Source organism: Balaenoptera musculus, chromosome 2 (assembly GCF_009873245.2).
Source record: "Balaenoptera musculus isolate JJ_BM4_2016_0621 chromosome 2, mBalMus1.pri.v3, whole genome shotgun sequence".
In the NCBI taxonomy this organism is placed as follows: domain Eukaryota; kingdom Metazoa; phylum Chordata; class Mammalia; order Artiodactyla; family Balaenopteridae; genus Balaenoptera; species Balaenoptera musculus.
The window spans coordinates 44199386-44219581 of record NC_045786.1 but is presented as its reverse complement, the minus strand read 5'-3'; the positions used below and the strand labels follow the sequence as shown (position 1 = coordinate 44219581).

Here is a 20196-nt window from a genome sequence, read left to right as displayed (position 1 = left end):
ACCACGCATTTCTTTTCCCCAACAATAGGGAAAATAGTGAAGCTTTCTTTTTACTTATATTTATCTTTTTGCTTTATTTTTGGAGTTTTCTAAAATTAAAAATTCAATGTTCAGACCCTGGTTATTTAAAAACAAGCTACAATAGTTAACTTCCGCTGCATAAACTGGCCTCCTAAATAATTTCTCTGGAGGCCCTGAGATTCCTAAAATGAATCCATCTGAGGAAGCCACAAGGTAGGGAGGAAGAAGAGAGAATTAGTAATTAAGGAGATGTTGCCCTCACTTTGCCTCAGTTTTCCTTCCAGAATCTTCTCAGGCCTGTCATCAGAGGACCCTCCTCTGTGCCAAGGCAGTTTCTCCCATGGGCTGAGCCATGCCCACCCCACCACAGCTGCACCAGCCCTGCGGCCTAGGTGAACCCCACCTGAACTTGGCAGCACTGCCGCCTCCTTAGGGTGATGCCAGAGGAGCCCCAGTTCCCACTGTGAGTAAAGAAAAGGCCTTCCCAGCATTTGAAATGAGTTGGTGTCATTCTTTTGGGGCTCACTGCAGAAAGTGCAGCAAGCTTCCCCTTAAGACAGAATACACAGCCAGAGGTACATGGAGAGCCTGTCACCGAAAACAGTGGATCCAATGATTTGGGGAGTTGACAGATAATGAAAAAAAATGGGGAAACAAATATGCATTTGCAAACTTTTTATTTTACCAAGAAAAGATTTTTTTAATTGAAGTACAGTTGATTTACAATATTGTGTTAGTTTCAGGTATACAGCAAAGTGATTCAGTTATATATTTTTTCAGGTTATTTTCCATTATAGGTTATTACAAGATATTCAATTTTGTTCCCTGTGCTATATAGTAAATCCTTGTTATCTATTCTCTATATAATAGTGTGTGTATCTGTTAATCCCCTCTTCCTAATTTATTCCTCCCCTGCCTCTCTTTCCCCTTTGATAACCATAAATTTGTTTTCTGTGTCTGTGAGTCTGTTTCTGTTTTGTAAATAGATTCATTTGTATTATTTTTTAGGTTCCATATATAAGTGATATCATATAATATTTGTCTTTCTCTCTCTTACTTCATTCAGTATGGTAATCACTAGGTCCATCAATGTTGATGCAAATGGCATGATTTCATTCTTTTTTATGGCTGAGTAATATTCCTTCATACATATACCTGTATATATATGATGGAATATTACTATAATATTACCATGTATAATACCACAACTTCTTTATCCATTCATCTGTTGATGGACACTTAGGTTGCTTCCATGTCTTGGCTATTGTAAATAATGCTGCTGTGAACATTGGGGTGCATCTATCTTTTCTAATTAGAGTTTTCATCTTTTCCAAATGCATGCCCAGGAGCGGGATTGCTGGATCATATGGTAGCTTTATTTTTAGTTTTTTAAGGGAACTCCATACTGTTTTCCCTAGTGGTTGCACCAATTTACATTCTCATCCACAGTGTAGGAGGGTTCCCTTAAGAAAGGATGTTGTTAAAACAATTACTTCCTACTATCACCATCATTTCTTTGAAGAAAGAGTGCTTTAACTCATGCACATAAATGCATGCACACACACTCGGAAAGATGAACCCTCAGAGTAAAGAACTGCCCTTCAGTTGATAATGTCGAGCTTTCTGGAAAGCCAACCACTGAGAAAGCCTGGTGTGGGGTATCTGTCTCATCCTTTGGCTGTGCATGGGGACCTGGGCTTCATCTACATCACCTCTCAGCAAAGATTAGTGAATTTGAGAGCCCGAATTTTCTGTGGTGAACTTCTCCAGTACATGAGAATAGATCAGCTTCTCTGAAAGCCATCCCCTCCCAGGACAAGGAGCAGAAAGATAAAAGACTAACGACAAAAATCTTGTGCCCGTTATTCATCCATTGTTCAGCACCACTCCAATGTGCGTTTCCAAGGTCAATTTAAGTCTGAAACTTCTGATTCCATCTCAGTGGTGACAGAGGCCTGGCCCTAAGGCTTGGCTGGAGCTGTGGTGTGGCCTGCTCCCACGTCAGCTGGAGAAGGAAGTGCTATCTGCTGATATCCCACTATTAGACCTAAATCACTCCAAATAACTTGCAAAGACCCAGGAAGCCACCTCTAGACCCAAATTAGACTGGGATGCTTCGGTGCTTGATGGACACCTATCTAATTGCAGTTTGGTTGGCTCTGAGCAGGCCTGCAGAATGGAGAAATGGACTCCTTCATTCTGATAAAGATACTGATGCCCCAGCTTTGTGCCAGGCGAGAGATTCTCATTGTCATTCCAAAGCAATTTGTAAGGGATTAGAATTATTTGAAGGGGGGATGCACCCGTGACCAGGGTTGTATAATTCTGGGCTCTTAGTCACAGTTGACTGTCCTTCACCAATGCACGTTCCCAAGCATCGCACCGTCCAATTTGTATTCTAATGGTGAGGAAGGGGTGGGCCTCTTGGGAGCTTGGAGTGCACAGCAAGAATCAATTTCATTCATTCTTGCAAATGTTCTCCCACCTGAATGTGGGCTTCTGAGGATGAAAGAGGAAGCTGACAACCAACAAATAACACCAGGAGATGAGGCACTCGTTTTGAAAAGGGGCCAAAGAGATGAACAGGCTATTAGAAAAGGATCAAAAATGTAAATACAAATGGCTAACAAATAGAATTTAAGTGTCCAGTGCCTCTGGTAACTTGTGAATCCATACAATGAGATACCATTTTTAGGGCATCTGATTGGCAAGATAGTTTTGATAGTCTTGTTTCCCAGGCTCCAGGGAAACTGACACCCCACAGGAGAGAGTAGAAAAAAATTGCAATTTTTCCAGAAGTCAGTTTTGCTTTACATATCAAATGTCAAAAACATGTGTATCCTTTGATTCCATTATTTCACAAATGTGTTCCAGGAAATAATGGAGAATGTGCAAAGATGTCCCTCTATGAGAATGTTCACTAAATATCTAACAGTAGGAAGTTGTTTAAATCAGTTATGGTCTCTCTAAGTAGTGGAAGAGTGAGCAGCTTAAATGATATGGTAGTTGTGTTGAAATAGGGATTCAAAATTGACTGTTGTTCTAAAAGGGCTACAGACAGTAAGCATACTTTTTTTTGTTTACTCATTGTTTCATTCAACAAATATTACTAAAAATGAGGAATACATGAAAGATCAAGGTAGTTCCTTGCTCTTATAAAAATTGCATTTACTGGAGTGATGGAGTCTGGGGATTGGATAACAATGAATAAATTAGTGAGAAAACTATAAAGTTGATGACTTAATTAATAGATCTTTCTGACATTTTATACTGAGATCTGAATAACAAAGAAGAGGAAGTAATGAGAGCATCCCAGGCATAGAAAACAGCTAGTGCAAAGGCCCTGAGGCAGGAGCAAGCTTTAGATGACATGATTAGATGCAGCTGGGTCATGCAGCTAAACCAAAGTGTAAGAGGGGCAGAGTGGTAGATGAGGTCACAGACTGGGCAGGAGTTGGGTCATGTGGGTTTGGTAAACCAGGGTAAGGAGCTGGGATTTTATTCTCTGTGCTGTGGGAAGACATTGCAGATCTCAAACAGGAGACAATGTCAGTAATGTTACTAAACTTCACTCTGGCTGCTGTGTGAAAGAATGGATTTGAGAGCATAACAATAGAGGCAGAGAGACCAGTCACCAGGACTGCTGTGCTGGTCTAGCCAAGGCTTGGGGGTGGCTTGGACTAGGATAGGAGGTGGAGAGGGAAAGAAGTAGGTACAGTCAGGATTGACTGTGGAGTTAGAGCCAACAGTACTTGCTAATGGATGGATGACTCCTAAGATTTCCCATCTTTCCTCCTATTCCCATCAAATGCCTCCAGCTCTAATTCTGGTCCTTCCCTACCAAGGTTCATCTATACTTCCTGCCTTAGGTTCTGTGGGATGACTTGGACCTAAACTAAACCTCCCTTTCCTCAAAGCTAACTCAAGCTGGTTTTCATCTCTTGCAGCCTTGACGGAGGCCATGCAGCAATAGCCCTCTAAGAAGGGCACAGCAGTTGAAGCAAGCAAAGCTCAGAGAGGTAAGGCAGCTTGTCTAGTTCAGAGCAGCAGAGCAAGGATTCAAACCCAAAGCTTCAGGGTCCAGAGCTAGCGCTTCCTCCTCTATGCCATGTGCTAGATTGGCACAAAACACCCAGCTGCTGGTCGTCCACCAAAATCAAAGCCCCCTTGTTCCATGGAAACAGAACAATGGCTGCTGAACTACATTAATTTCCCAGCCTCCCTTGCAGCTAGGAGTGGACCTATGTCTTCCTCCAGTGGAATATTAGGAGAAATGATGATGCAAGCAGAAGCCATTTACTTATGGCCTCAGTTTTGCAGATCACAATAAGGCTCTGGGGGATAATGGAACAATGACTTGGAAAGAACCTGAATCACAGAATGACCACATGGATCACCAGCCTGGAGGGCCTACCCTGGACCGTTATATGGAGAAAAAGAATGTAAACTTTATTCTTTAAGTCATATTATTGTTCGGTCTCCTGATTACCCTATTGTTCAGTCCAGTCTTACCCTAAATGATCTATCTATTTTTAAATACAAGTCACCTCTTTTGTTAAAAAATAATTGAACCGGGCTTCCCTGGTGGCGTAGTGGTTGAGAATCTGCCTGCCAATGCAGGGGACACGGGTTCGAGCCCTGGTCTGGGAAGATCCCACATGCCACGGAGCAACTGGGCCCGTGAGCCACAACTACTGAGCCTGTGTGTCTGGAGCCTGTGCTCCGCAACAAGAGAGGCCGCGATAGTGAGAGGCCCACGCACCGCGATGAAGAGTGGCCCCCGCTTGCTGCAACTAGAGAAAGCCCTTACACAGAAACGAAGACCCAACACAGCCAAAAAAAAAAATCAATATCAATCAATAAATAAATAAAATTTAAAAAATAATAATAATAATAATTGAACCCCATAAACAATGCCTGCAGACAATGGGTAGATCCTTGAGTCTCCCTACTCCAATCCTTGGCTGAATTTGTCTAATTTGTGGACTACATTCAATGCCTGGTGCTCTCCCAGGAGTACCTTTAAAACCCAGTTTGGGGGACTTCCCTGGTGGTCCAGTGGTTAAGAATCCACCTTCCAATGCAGGGGACGCAGGTTCGATCCCGGGGAACTAAGATTCCACATGCCCTGAGGCAACTAAGTCTGCACACTCTAGAGCCCCCAAGCCACAACTAGAGAGAATCCCGCGTGCTGCAATGAAGAGCCCATGCACCACAACAAAGATCCCGCGTGCCACAACTAAGACCTAACGCAGCCAAATAAATAAATAAATATTTTTAAAAAAAAACCCAGTTTGGGTTGGAAAACAAAATCAACAAGACCTCCATGCATGAGGTATGAGAATTTTTTTAACATACTACTATTTATTTATAAAAAACATTTGAATTAAGTATGTATTCCTTGTTCTTAATAAATGCTAAACAATTGATAAAGCAAAATTTTAAATTATGCAATCTAATATTAATTCCGCGGGAAAAGAAATAGATTTTTTTAATTAAGCTTATTCCAGAAGGGCCAGACCCTGGGGGTCATGAGATCTGGCTTTCATATGCTAAGGAATCATTTTACTAAAGATGTTGGTACATTAGTCAAGGAGCAAGGTGAAAACCCTAGTTGATCAATGAGAATTTATTTATATCAGCCATTGAGCTCCTTCCCAAAGGGTCCAAATTTGAATACCATCCTAGGAGCCCCAGAGATGGGTGTGACTCAGTCACTTTGGGGGAAGCGTATCTGAATATTGAAAGGAACACAATGTCCCCCTGACCTTCCCTGTGGTTCACAGACTGACAAAGCTTTCCAAAGTCCACCAGAAAAACATCCCACCAGGAGAACTTGCTCTGTGGACATCAGGTGCATTTGGCTGGAGGTGATAGCACTACTTATATACTCCACCAGCCTTGCCAGCGCTGCAGAAAATAGGCACGAGCTTGCTCCCCAGAGCTGTGGGTGTAGATGATTCTGGCTTAAACCTAAGCAGGAGAGGTGGAGAAGGACGGTAAGGAAAATGGGCCACATGCTTAGCGGGAAATGCACTGTTTGGGGACTCAGGTGGGTATGGATTTGAATCCTGACTCTGCCACGTGTTCATCAACTCATTAACTTCTCTGAATCTCAGTTCTTTATAAAATGAGAATTGCACCCACCCCAGAGAGTGTCATGAGGAGTAAGGAAGCATCTATCACATAGATAGAATGTGCTGGCACCGTCAGCATTCAGTAAACAATAGCAAAACAGAACCCAAACTGATCCTGACTTGAGATAAAGAAGTCAGCAAGCCTTGCCCTCCTGACCACGTCACCGTGAGGGAACGCAGCATGCCAGCTGGTCCCAGGGTTTCTGAATTGTCAAGGACAGGCTTCTGTGGATGCTGTTGAGGGGTGGGTGGATGTGCTTGCCGACCACATGCCAGCTGTTCTCCTGCAGCTGTGGCTGCCCAAACCTTCCAGCTCTCCTCCTGGCTAAGCCAGCCAGCAAAGCCTCACCCAACAGCCTGCTTTCCCACCGCCTTATTCTATTGTCCAAATGCGCGAAACAGCAATGAAGAAATGTGTTGTTTGCTTTCTATTCCTGAGGCTGACAGTTTGCTTATCTAACCAAAAAAAAAAAAAACCTTTATTTTGCCTTATTTTGGTCCTTACCACTGGACAGCAAATGACTGGCCTGTGGGAAAGAAAGCTGCAGAGAAACAATGAATTAACTAGGTCTTCTTTTCTTTTTTCTTTTTTTTTTATAAATAGGAGCACACCGTTTTGGTTTTTGTTTTGTTTTGTTTTTTATTTATTTTTGGCTGTGTTGGGTCTTCATTTCTGTGCGAGGGCTTTCTCTAGTTGCGGCAAGCGGGGGCCACTCTTCATCGCGGTGCGCGGGCCTCTCACTATCGCGGCCTCTCTTGTTGCGGAGCACAGGCTCCAGACGCGCAGGCTCAGTAGTTGTGGCTCACGGGCCTAGTTGCTCCGCGGCATGTGGGATCTTCCCAGACCAGGGCTCGAACCCGTGTCCCCTGCATTGGCAGGCAGATTCTCAACCACTGCGCCACCAGGGAAGCCCGGTCTTCTTTTCTTATGATGAGCACAGGCACTGGGTTTTAGCTTAAACACAGGTACATACTATCAAATATGGAAAACTGGGTGATTTTCTCAGTATGGTTTTAGGGCTCCCTCCCATGTGGACACAACGCTGATTGGTCCAGTAGCCATCCACCCCCTTCCAAGATTGTCCTCATACCATACCAGTCTCTATAATGAGCACTTACTCCCTCTGACACTTTGATACTCCTCTGTCTCCCACTTCTGCAAAGCATGTGGGTCTTCTACCAGCCTCATACCTCCCAGTACACTCTTAGCACCTTGGGTCATGCTCCTGACAAAAATGTGTCAAGATTAATAGAAACTTCTGGCTGGTCTTCCACCTCTTGTTTCTCCAAACCATCTTCCATTGACTTACCTAAAGTGCAGCTTCACTTACATTATTCCTCTGCTCAGTAACCTTCAATGGCTCCCTATTAGTCATTCTGCAACCAAGCTTTCCCACGTTATCACCCTAACCTGCTGTCTCCATGACATCTCTGTTCCAGCACACGAATTCCAACTAGATTTAACCACTCTTTAATGAACTTGCCCACCTTTTGCTATCTCCAGGCCTTTTTTCATGGCATGCCCCTGCCTGGAATACTCTCCCTCCTTCTCTATCATCCGTACACTAAAATCAAGTCCATCCATCAGAGACCATCTCAAGCAACACTTCTCTAAAGACTTTCCCAATCTTTCCAACTGGTAATGAACCTGCCTTCTAAATCCCGTGACATTGCGCACTTTCCTTCTGTCTCTTCTGCCCCTCTACCTTGCAGTGTCAACTCCAAAGAGTCTGTAGGGGCTTCTGAGCAGCAGTTTGATTGGAAGGGAAGGCCAGAGACTGGCCTTAAAGCTGCATTTGCTCCAACAAACAAAAGTCCAGGACCAGATGGCTTCACAGGTAAATTCTATCAAACATTTAGAGAAGAGCTAACACCTATCCTTCTCAAACTCTTCCAAAAAATTGCAGAGAAAGGAACACTCCCAAACTCATTCTATGAGGCCACCATCACCCTGATACCAAAACCAGACAAAGATACTAAAAAAAAGGAAAATTACAGACCAACATCACTGATGAATATAGATGCAAAGATCCTCAACAAAATACTAGTAAATAGAATCCAACAATACCTTAAAAGGATCATAAACCATGATCAAGTGGGATTTATCCCAGGGATGCAAGGATTCTTCAATATATGCAAATCAATCAATGTGATACACCATATTAACAAATTGAAGAATAAAAAACATATGGTCATCTCAGTAGATGCAGAAAAAGCTTTTGACAAAATTCAACACCCATTTATAATAAAAACTCTCCAGAATGAGGGTGTGGAGAAAAGGGAACCCTCTTGCACTGTTGGTGGGAATGTAAATTGATACAGCCACTATGGAGAACAATATGGAGGTTCCTTAAAAAACTAAAAATAGAATTACCATATGACCCAGCAATCCCACTCCTGGGCATATACCCAGAGAAAACCGTAATTCAAAAAGACACATGCACCCGAATGTTCATTGCAGCACTATTTACAATAGCCAGGTCATGGAAGCAACCTAAATGCCCATCAACAGACGAATGGATAAAGAAAATGTGGTACATATATACAATGGAATATTACTCAGCCATAAAAAGGAATGAAATTGAGTCATTTGTTGAGAAGTGGATGGATCTAGAGACTGTCATACAGAGTAAAGTTAAGTCAGAAAGAGAAAAACAAATATCGTATATTAATGCGTGTATGTGGAACCTAGAAAAATGGTACAGATGAGCCGGTTTGCAGGGCAGAAGTTGAGACACAGATGTAGAGAATGGACATATGGACACCAAGGGGGGAAAACTGCGGTGGGGTGGGGATGGTGGTGTGCTGAATTGGGCGATTGGGATTGACATGTATACACTGATGTGTATAAAATTGATGCCTACTAAGAACCTGCAGTATAAAAAAACAAACAAACAAAACAACTAATACTAAACTTTCATTGGGTTATTTGTATGGAAATATGTTAATATAAATGTTTCAGACATTACATGAAATTTCTAAAAATCTTATATTTGTATTTGTATGGAAATATGTTAATATAAATGTTTCAGACATTATATGAAATTTCTAAAAATCTTGTATTTGTATGGAAATATGTATGGAAATATGTTAATATAAATGTTTCAGACATTACATGAAATTTCTAAAAATCTTATATGTGCTGGTATAATGTTATAAGTAATAATCCTAGTTATTACTTTAAAATGTATATCTCAGAAATAACTAATTTTCTTGTCAACTGCATTATTATGAACTTTCATCAAATCTTTAACAGTGGTCATTTTTAAGTCTTTTGTCATTTACAGACAGTTCTGGGTGTACTCTGATGCTTTTGCAAATATGTTCCTATAAAAGGCTTTCATCTTCAAGAAATTCATGGAAAAGACTCTGACAAGTACAGGTTTCTGGTAACTGACTGTACTGCTGAACTGAATGAATAAGCATTTTCAGAACTCTAATGAAAAACTGATGAACTCATAAAAGTGCTAACAAAAGATCAAGATAAAAAAAAAATTAATTACATGGGACTGAGTGAACTGATGAGGATGAGTATAATTTTTGTGACTTTCTGTCTGAATTAAAAAAAAAAAAAATCCCACAAGGACTCAGAGGCAAAGAATATACAAATCAATTTTCACTGCAAAGTAAAGGAGCTGTTACAGTGGAGGATTACTGGACTGAATGTCAATATTATGACATAGTATGAGTGTGTTTCATGTTTGGTAATTGCAATCATTGTTGCTTTTGTTGTGGTCATCCATGTACAATGCTTGGTGTCAGTCTATTTATCTCTTGTAAAAATAAAATACAGTGTGTGTGTGTGAAAAAAAAAAAAAAACTCTCCAGAAAGTCGGCATAGAGGGAAGCTACCTCAACATAATAAAGGCCATATACAACAAACACACAGCAAACGTCATTCTCAATGGTGAAACACTGAAAGCATTTCCTCTAAGATCAGGAACAAGGCAAGGATGTCCACTCTCACCACTATTATTCAACATAGTTTTGGAAGTCCTAGCCATGGCAATCAGAGAAGAAAAAGAAATACAATGAATACAAATTGGAAAAGAAGAAGTAAAACTGTCACTGTTTGCAGATGACATGATACTATACATAGAGAATCCTAAAGATGCCACCAGAAAACTACTAGAGCTAATCAATGAATTTGGTAAAGTTGCAGGATACAAAATTAATGCACAGAAATCTCTTGCATTATATATCATACATTAATGATGAAAAATCTGAAAGAGAATTTAAGGAAACACTCCCATTTACCACTGCAACAAAAAGAATAAAATACCTAGGAATAAACCTATCTAGGGAGACAAAAGACCTGTATGCAGAAAACTATAAGACACTGATGAAAGAAATTAAAGATGATACCAACAGATGGAGAGATATACCATGTTCTTGGATTGGAAGAATCAACATTGTGAAAATGACTATACTACCCAAAGCAATCTACAGATTCAATGCAATCCCTATCAAATTACCAATGGCATTTTTTACTGAACTAGAACAAAAAATTTTACAATTTGTATGGAAACACAAAAGACTCCGAATAGTCAAAGTAGTCTTGAAGGAAAAAAACGTTGCTGGAGGAATCAGACTCCCTGACTTCAGACTATACTACAAAGCTACAGTGATCAAGACAATATGGTCCTGGCACAAAACCAGAAACCTAGATCAATGGAACAAGATAGAAAGCCCAGAGATAAACCCATGCACCTATGGTCAACTAATCTACGACAAAGGAGGCAAGGATATACAATGGAGAAAAGACAGTCTCTTCAATAAGTGGTCCTGGGAAAACTGGACAGCTACATGTAAAAGAATGAAATTAGAACACTCCCTAACACCATACACAAAAATAAACTCAAAATGGATTAGAGACCTAAATATACGACCAGACACTGTAAAACTCCTAGAGGAAAACATAGGAAGAGCACTCTTTGACATAAATCACAGCAAGATGTTTTTTGATCCACCTCCTAGCGTAATGGAAATAAAAACAAAAATAAACAAATGGGACCTAATGAAACTTAAAAGCTTTTGCACAGCAAAGGAAACCATAAACAAGACGAAAAAACAACCGTCAGAATGGGAGAAAATATTTGCAAACGAATCAACAAAGGATTAATCTCCAAAATATATAAACAGCTCATGCAGCTCAATATTAAAAATACAAACAACCCAATCCAAAAATGGGCAGAACACCTAAACAGGCATTCTCCAAAGAAGACATGCAGATGGCCAAGAAGCACATGAAAAGCTGCTCAACATCACTAATTATTAGAGAAATGCAAATCAAAACTACAATGAGGTATCACCTCACACCAGTTAGAATGGGCATCATCAGAAAATCTACAAACACCAAATGCTGGAGAGAGTGTGGAGAAAAGGGAACCCTCTTGCACTGTTGGTGGGAATGTAAATTGATACAGCCACTATGGAGAACAGTATGGAGGTTCCTTAAAAAACTAAAAACAGAATTACTGTATGATCCAGCAATCCCACTCCTGGGCATATACCCAGAGAAAACCATAATTCAAAAAGACACATGCACCCCAATGTTCATTGCAGCAGTATTTACAATAGCCAGGTCATGGAAGCAACCTAAATGCCCATCGACAGACGGATGGATAAAGAAGATGTGGTACATATATACAATGGAATATTACTCAGCCATAAAAAGGAACGAAATTGGGTCATTTGTTGAGACGTGGATGGATCTAGAGACTGTCATACAGAGTAAAGTAAGTCAGAAAGAGAAAAACAAATATCATATATTAACGCATATATGTGGAACCTAGAAAAATGGTACAGATGAACCGGTTTGCAGGGCAGAAGTTGAGACACAGATGTAGAGAACAAACGCACGGACACCAAGGGGGGAAAGCCGTGGGGGTGGGGTGATAGTGGTGTGATGAATTGGGCAATTGGGATTGACATGCATACACTGATGTATATAAAATTGATGACTAATAAGAACCTGCTGTATAAAAAAATAAATAAAATTCAAACATTAAAAAGAAAAGTCAAGACAAAAAAAAAAAGCTGCATTTTCACAAGCACCATGTTTCACTATAATTACAATAGATGAGGAGAGGGGCTGATGAGATGAAAAATGGAGCTGCTCAGGCACCCTCCAAACCCCAACTACTGAGACCTCTTTGCTCTTCTTTTCTTTCTTCCACTGGACTGCAAGTGCCTTACAGACAGAGGCTGTGTTCCTCAAGCAAATGCCTACTGCAGGGTCAAGCACAGTGCCAGCCATAGAATAGTTGCTTGACACAAAACACACTGGATTTATTAGAGCAGGTGATGCCTCTGGGACGCATCCAGTTAGCACAACGTCTTCTCGTCTATGCAAAACAAGTAAGTCCTCAGCACCCACTGCCTCGCTGCGTCTGACTGAAGCCGAGGATGTGACAGTCAGCCCCTCTCTCTTTAACAGGCTCCTACGACAGCTCCTGACCTGCTTCGCCTTTAAGCTGCACTTTTACTTTTGAACCTGAATTTACCCAGAAAAACATAATGGGGTGATTCCGAATCCAAAGGGACAGCTCCTGGTGCCAGCCCTCAGTGGAGAGTCATGCCAATCACTTCACGTTGTTTTGCCAGCTGGGAAGAAATCCTTAATCAGTTTCACCAGGAATCCACTTTCTGAGGGTGCCCTCTCGCCAGCAGGTGCCATCTCTCGTTGGAAACAGACAGCACATTGCTCCACACCCCAGTAGCACAGGCGCTCCCTGCACTGGGGTGGCACCTCCTCCCACCAGCTGGAGCCCCATCAGCCTCACTGACACAGCACCCTTCCTGGAAGACTAAAGCTCTCCGCGGAAACCAAAGGCTTCCGCAAGGGGCTTGGAGGGGCATCTGGGACTGTACCTACCCCTTCCAAACAAGAGAAAATAAAAGAGTGGCCAAGAAATGGTGGACACCCTAGCACTCCTGTTTTCCTCTTTAAATGTGAAGCCAGATTTTTAACCTCTCCCTTGGCAATTCTGCATGGGACAAGAGAGAGACTAAGAGATATTAGTCTTATGCTGCATTAGACATTCACTCTCCCCCCCCACCCCTTATTTCATAATGGCCTTAATCTTTTTTTTTAACTCTTGAACCCAGGTTAGCCCACTTCCTGTGCAACTTTTTAAGGAATTCAAACCCTTTGCAGTAAAGAAAGGCAAGCATTCCCTGGAGCTTGATATTAGGAATGTTTCTAGATTGCTGGTTCAGAGCCTGTACATTTGTTAATTTGCAACCTAAACACACCCCACGGCCTCATTTAACTCTGAGTGCTCGTGTGTGCATTGCAACTGCCTATGCCTGGTTCCAACTTAATCAAGCACTTAATGAGTAACATTAATATTCGTTGTCTTCTCCATGGGAGCTGATGCTCATCAAGGTAAATAGCTGCTGGCTGTCTCCACAGCCTGTGGTTAAGCTAAGGATCGTCTATCCTCATCTAGACAGTGGACTGTTTGTCCCCCCCAAGATGGAAAAACCCTGCTGGGTACTTTCCAAAGGTTTCATTTTAAAATGTTTCCACTTACAGATCTTTTAAAAATGCCAAGGGATTTGGAAGAGCAGTAAGAAATCTACTATCTGGGCGATAGTCATTCAGAGATTCTTGTAGGGTGCCTATTACATGCCAGGCACTAAAATAAGTGCTAGGGATGTAATGATGACCCCAGGCGGTCCTGGTTACTGCCCTCAAGGCACATACAGTCTGATGGGAGAGGCCCAACTAGGTAAGGGTCATGCTAACCAGTGCATAACTGCAAAGTGAGATCAGTGTTAGGAAGGAAAGCATGCAGTGCTGGGAGAGCCATTCCCTAAGGAGGAGAGGTTAGAGCTGAGTTGAAAGATGGATAAAGGAAGAAATCTGTTGTTCACCAACTATTAGGGCTGGATCTCTCTCCCTCTCTCTCTCTCTCTCTCCACACCCAACATCCAGTACAACTCCTCTATTTATAGATGAGGAAACTGAGGCCCAACAGAGCTAAAACTCTTGCCTAAGGTCAGAGCTAATTATAGAAACCAATGATCCCAATACCCAATCTCTTCCTGCTAAATCACCTGGATTTTATTTATATCCCAGCTATAGATTACCTCAATGCCAATAAAACACAGAATATTGAGTTGAAACCACACCCCTCAAGACCACAAGCATAAATAACGATCGTGTTTTAATGTAGATGATACCTTTTTATTTTGCAAATCCAGAGAGTTCTCATCGTATCAAAATCCAAGACAGCTTGATTTCTGTAAGAACGCGAAGGCCATAATCCTGCTTGAAATGCACTAGCAAATTTCTCTAACCGTGCAATGCTAATTTAGGCGTGAACTGTGTGTTCAGGCTGACTTCACGCCCCAGCTAGAGTTTCAGATTTGCACAGGGCGATTGGGTGGCTCTTTGCTGTTTCACTGCAAGGATCTTTCCCTGGACTCCGGAAGCCTCTGGGGAATTTACCGCGGCCGAAGTGGCCGTGTTCTCCCCAGTGTGTGCATGCGCTGCATGGTGAAACATTCTTTTGAAAAGCCCGTGAAAATCCACTCGCAATCCGTGCGTGTGCATGTAAAATCGCAGAGCAAGGACCGGAAAGACCCGCAGCGGAGCACACCCTGACCCGAGGTTACTTCTGGGGAGCCGCAGTCATGGGGAGGGGATGTGATATGGTCTTCTTTTTACTCTAGATATGCCTGAGCTTTGTAAAATTGTACACAAGAACGTATTCGTGTATTACACATTTAATACATTTGTGTTAATATTTTAAAAGAAGTTTCTTAAACAAACATCTCAGTACAAAAAAGGTGCATCGCTGCAGAGAGCAGCAGCGTTTCTCGTGGATGTGACTGTCTATTCCAGAAACCTCAGAGTAACACCCCGCGCCCGCCCACCCTTGGACCATCATGGAACTGATGATGGAAACGTACTCTCCAGGACATCCCAGCGGGAGATTAGGAAAGTTGGAGGCGCCTCGCGGGTCGCCGCACTTGCCGCCCGCGCCCCCCCTAACCCGGGCTTTTAGGGAAGTCTCGACTTTGCAGCGTGCGTACCCCACCGCCTCACCCCTCTACTGGTGCTGATGCGTGAAGGTGCGGCCGCGGCGGGCGGGGCAATCCGGGCCCGCACCCCCACCTCCTATCCCGCCCCCTCCCCGCCGGCCCCGCCCGCCTCGCCCCCAGCCTGCGCCCCGGGCGGCCGGCCCGCCCCTTCCCCTCCGCGCGCAAACGAACCTCTCGACGCCGCGCTCCGCGGCTGCCGGCTGGGGCCGGGCGAGGGAGGGGGTAGCCCGAACAGCCCGACTCTGCAGTTGTCTCCCGAGCGCGGGCTGCGCCGCCCGAGCCGCTAGGCTGGGGAAGCACTAGCCGTTCGCTCACGGGCCGGCTCCTCCAGGCGCTCGCAGGCATGCAGCCCGGGAGCAGGCGGCGCGCCGCAGGCCGCTGCTGAGCCGGCCCGGGCGGCGGGGACCATCGCCTGCCGAACCCCTCCCACCTTGCCCCGGGGCCGACGAGCGGCGTCCCGGCACCCACTCTTCGCCCGCAGCCCCGCCAGCGCCACCCCCCGCGGGCTGCAGGGGCTCATGCAGCCGCCAAGGTAAGCGCGGGCTGGGAGCGGGACGGACCCGGCTTTTGACAAGAGGCGCCGCCGCCACTTGCTCGGGGCACGACACCGCTGTGGTCCTCCCCAACCCTGCGTCTCATCTTGCTCCCATCTTGCCCAGATTTGGAGCTTTCCTGCGCCTCGATCCCTTTAGCTCTTGGCAGCAGTAAAGTTTTTGTGGTTTGGTATTTGCTCTTTTTTCCTAAAATGCTCTCCCCGGGCAGCCGGCAGCGCGCGTGGTTGGGCAGACCCGGCGAACGTCTGTACCACTGTGCGCGTGCTGGGAGCTCCCTTTCTCCCGCGCGGCCGTTGCAATCGGCCCGCGGAGCCTGGGACTGAGCGGGCCACCCGGCTGTCCAGCCGTGAACCCCCACTGGCACGAGTCGCCCGGCCCCCTCCTCCTGCTCCGCGCCCGGCTGCCTAGCCAGCTGCAGAGCCGCGGCTGGAGCGCCTGCCCCGGGGGGCGTCGACGCGGCGCACCGTCTGAGCTCGGGTCCGAGCGGTCCTTTGCCTGGGAGGGCAGGTGCTCGGGAAGGTGAGGGACTTGGGATGAGTGTTTAAGGGGTAGGATCCCCGAGTGGCCTTGACGTTCCTAAGTGGGCAGGTGGGCCCGACGGGCGGGGCACAGCGACGGCTGCGCGCGTGGCCCGAGCCGTGGCTCATCCCAGGGAACGAGTGGGGCAGGGGAACAGGTGTATTTAGGGGGAGGCCGATGTGGGGGACGTTCGGATGCAATTCTTGATTGCACCCTCTTAATGTAATTGCATAAGATTTGCTCGGAGGTAGAATCAGTTCCCCCAAATTGATTTTTTTAATGGGAGCCTGCGAGCTGCTATTATGTGGTGTGGTTTCGGAAGGCGTTGGATTGTATTTATTTTATAAATCGGATGTCTTGCGATCGGATTAGGGGAAATCGCGCCATCTAGCGGAAATGGTACGCTGCGCGTTTCTTTCAGGCCGAGAAGTTGGGCGTTCTCAAAGTAGGAGATTCCGGCGCGAGGCGTGGACGCAGGAACCAGCAGGCGGGTCCTGGGATGAGTATTTCTAGGTGTATTTACAGTCCGGCTGAGCGGGAGCTCAGCGACGCCCCCAGCTCCGCACGCCGAGCTCAAGGGCCAGGATTGCAGGTCGTACTGAGTGGCAGGTTGTCACCTCGAGGAGATCGTCACCTTCTCCTTCTGGCTTGAAGGTCCTCTAGCAAGAACATAACGTAAAGTGTTGCCTGCCTGTAAGTCTGTGCCTGTTCTCTGGGCATCTATCCCAGAAATCGGAAAAACCTAGGCACGGACCGTGGTCTTCTCCCGTGTATCACAGATGAGTGATTTTTCAGGCGAACCTTGAGCCATAACCCCTAGAAAAGAGATTGGCTGTGCTCTAAAGGGCAGCTGAAGGAGAGAATTGGGAAAGAGTCTGGTGCAGATCTGTACAGGAAAGGTATAATATACCAAAATGGCATTTTTTTACGCAAAGAAGAGGCTTCCTGCTGTTCCACTGCCACAGTGAGTGACAAGCAGGCCTCCTTTATGAGAGGTACATGATCTCCAGTTAGCAACTGGGGCAGACTTTGCTGGACAGCAAGCGGAGCGGACAAAGACTGTGGGTGGGGCTCCCAGTCCTTGGTGCCTGGTTTTTGCTGCCACCTTCCAGGCCAGATGATATTAACACTGAGCTGGACCCTCCCTGTTCTGAAGTGTAGTCTGCTTCCTTGTACAGCAGTGTGGTGTTCTCCTTGTGGGGAGGACCCTTGCCCCCTTAAGATCCTCTGAGCTGTGGTGGTGGTGAGGGAGGTCCCAGCCTCCTTTTTTTCAATAGCCCTGCTCCCATCATTTCCCTCCCAGGTGACAGGTGCTTATGCTCTGAATAGACATATGGAGTGGTGGGTGGCTTATCTGCTTACTCCCCATGCTATCTCAAACTGCCTCGCCATTTGCAGGGGTTTATTTAATAACTAGATTTATGACAAAGAGGGTCTTGCAGTAACCTGGCATCTTATTCAAAGTGGCCTTCTTTGACCTTTGCTAAGAAACCTCTGTCTGCTTTCTTTCCTTACAAGCCTCTCCAAGGCGTGACTCGCTCCCTCCCCAGTGGGTGTAATAATACAGAATGGAGGATGAAAAGCTTCTGGTTAATATGACCCTTGACTTGTCTCTTCAACCGCCCTGTGGGAGCCCAATACAGGAATTCTTAGATGAGGAGACGCAAAATAAAATGAATAGGTACTGAGCATTCCTAACATTGGGACAGGGAGTTTTTCAAGTCACTCTCACTGTGATGCTCGCTGCTTCTCGGAAGCAGACAGGAAGAGGTGCTGGCATTTCCACTTCTCAGAAGAGGAAGCTGATGCCCAGAGAGGTGAAGAGGAATAGCCAAGGTTCTGTGAGTTTAAAGTGCTTTTTTCCCTACAGCCTTGCTACCAAATGAATTAAACTCAAGCACCTGGTTTTACCAAGTATGGTCCCCAGATAGGGCATGCCTTAGGAGATATGTTCACCTATCTCTCCAGAAGCCTACCATCCAGAAAAAGAGACAGGATATACCCAAATGAAACTGATCATAAAGTTCAGGCTTATTGGAATCTGTTATTTCTGTGAAATAAGAAGGCACTCCTGGGCTTCCCTGGTGGCGCAGTGGTTGAGAATCTGCCTGCCAATGCAAGGGACACGGGTTCGAGCCCTGGTCTGGGAGGATCCCACATGCCGCGGAGCAGCTAGGCCCGTGAGCCACATCTACTGAGCCTGCGCATCTGGAGCTTGTGCTCCGCAACAAGAGAGGCCGCGATAGTGAGAGGCCCGCGCACCGCGATGAAGAGTGGCCCCCGCTTGCCACAACTAGAGAAAGCCCTTGCACAGAAACGAAGACCCAACCAGCCAAAAATAAATAAATAAATAATAAAAATAAAGGAATTCCTTTAAAAAAAAAAAAAGAAGGCACTCCTACTTAAAGATCACTGTTCTAGAACTTGACTTATAACCTCCCAAGTGTAAGTTCAAACCACGTTTACGTGTCTGCAGTGTTCCTGTGGCTCTCTGGAGAATGGCTTTGCTTTTCAAACAACATTCATTGTTTAGTCATTCAACAAACATAACACAGACTTAACTTGAAGGAAACCCAGGCTTTCTCACCTGTGGTATCCAGCCCCATTCAGATGACAGGCTTCTCTTTTTCTTATTTTGACTGAATGACACCACAATTTCAGCTTCCCTTCCCTTAGCAACAGAGCTCTGAAGAGCAATGAACAGGGCAATGGAAAAAATGAAGAACTGTCTCGCCCAAGTGTGCAGACAAGGTCAGGCAGAAGTCAGTTTCCTTGGTGACAAATGAACATCTTTTAAAACGATGCCAGTTTCTTAGCCAGGTCTGACCTATGAGTAGAAAATGCTGTATCACACTAGAGCCTCTGGGTCAGGAGGCAAGAATACCCACTGAGGTGTGAAACTTCATAATCTATGGGCAAGAGGAAGAAGAAATTTTGAGATTTGGGCAGAAATTGGAAAAAACGCTAAATGCAAGTATCTTTTATAGCCCCATTTGAAAGATTTAAAGTCACTGCTACTTGACAAACATAAATGTGCATTGTGTACCTTATAAAATTATTATATCCAGATTACTACTGTAAAAAATTAAAGTGTAGCAGGCACTGTTTTTGTGGAAAATAATGACAAAATTGCCGGTTGAGTTTACTTCTCATTTTTCAACTGTTTGTTTAAAGCAACATTCCAAGATGGAGAACTTTCAGGAATCAGGACCCTGGATTTGCCAGAGTCTGAAAATCTGGCAGAAACTTGAAAACAAAAGATTCTGTCAACAATCTGGTAAAACAAGACCAATTCTTACAGATTCTGTGTCCTCCACAGGGCATAACAGAGATGAGTGGATATGAGTACCAGTGCCCTAAAGCTTGTTGATTGATATCTCACTAGGGTATCATTTAGTAGTTACCATCCGATGTGGTTTCCACTTCTGTTTTATTGTTTTGTCTTTGGTAGACGCTCAGAGCTCAAGATCTCTGCAGCAGCTTGCCCTGGCTGACAACAACAATCTGTCCTGATGATACCCACTCTACATCTGCCCTTGTGGACAGAGATATTCTCCCTCAGTCCTCAGCAAGAGGCTCGGTACCATTACTTATTCTTTTTTTTATTGAAGTGTAGTTGATATACCACATTATATAAGTTACAGGTGTACAATATAGTGATTCACAATTTTTAAAGGTTTTACTCCATTTATAGTTACTATAAAATATTGGCTATATTCCCCATGTTGCACAATATATCCTTGTAGCTTATTTTATACATAATAGTTGACATGTTTTAATCCCCTACGCCTGTATTGCCCCTCCCCACTTCTCTCTCCCCTCTGGTAACCACTAGTTTGTTCTCTATATCTGGGAGTCTACTTCTTTTTTGTTATATTCACTAGTTTGTTGTGTTTTTTAGATTCCACATA

At 44.5% G+C, this 20196-nt stretch overlaps 1 protein-coding gene across 2 annotated transcripts in view; it reads left to right on the top strand.

The window, feature by feature from the left end:
* Window positions 1-15371: 15371 nt before the first annotated feature.
* RGMA (repulsive guidance molecule BMP co-receptor a) overlaps window positions 15372-20196 on the top strand; it is a 45002-nt gene continuing 40177 nt past the window's right edge. For both annotated transcript variants that reach the window (XM_036843689.1, XM_036843687.1), the window contains exon 1: window positions 15372-15744. In XM_036843689.1, coding sequence (XP_036699584.1) covers window positions 15731-15744 — 14 coding nt within the window. In that variant the 5' untranslated portion in view covers window positions 15372-15730. The remainder of the gene's footprint in view (window positions 15745-20196) is intronic.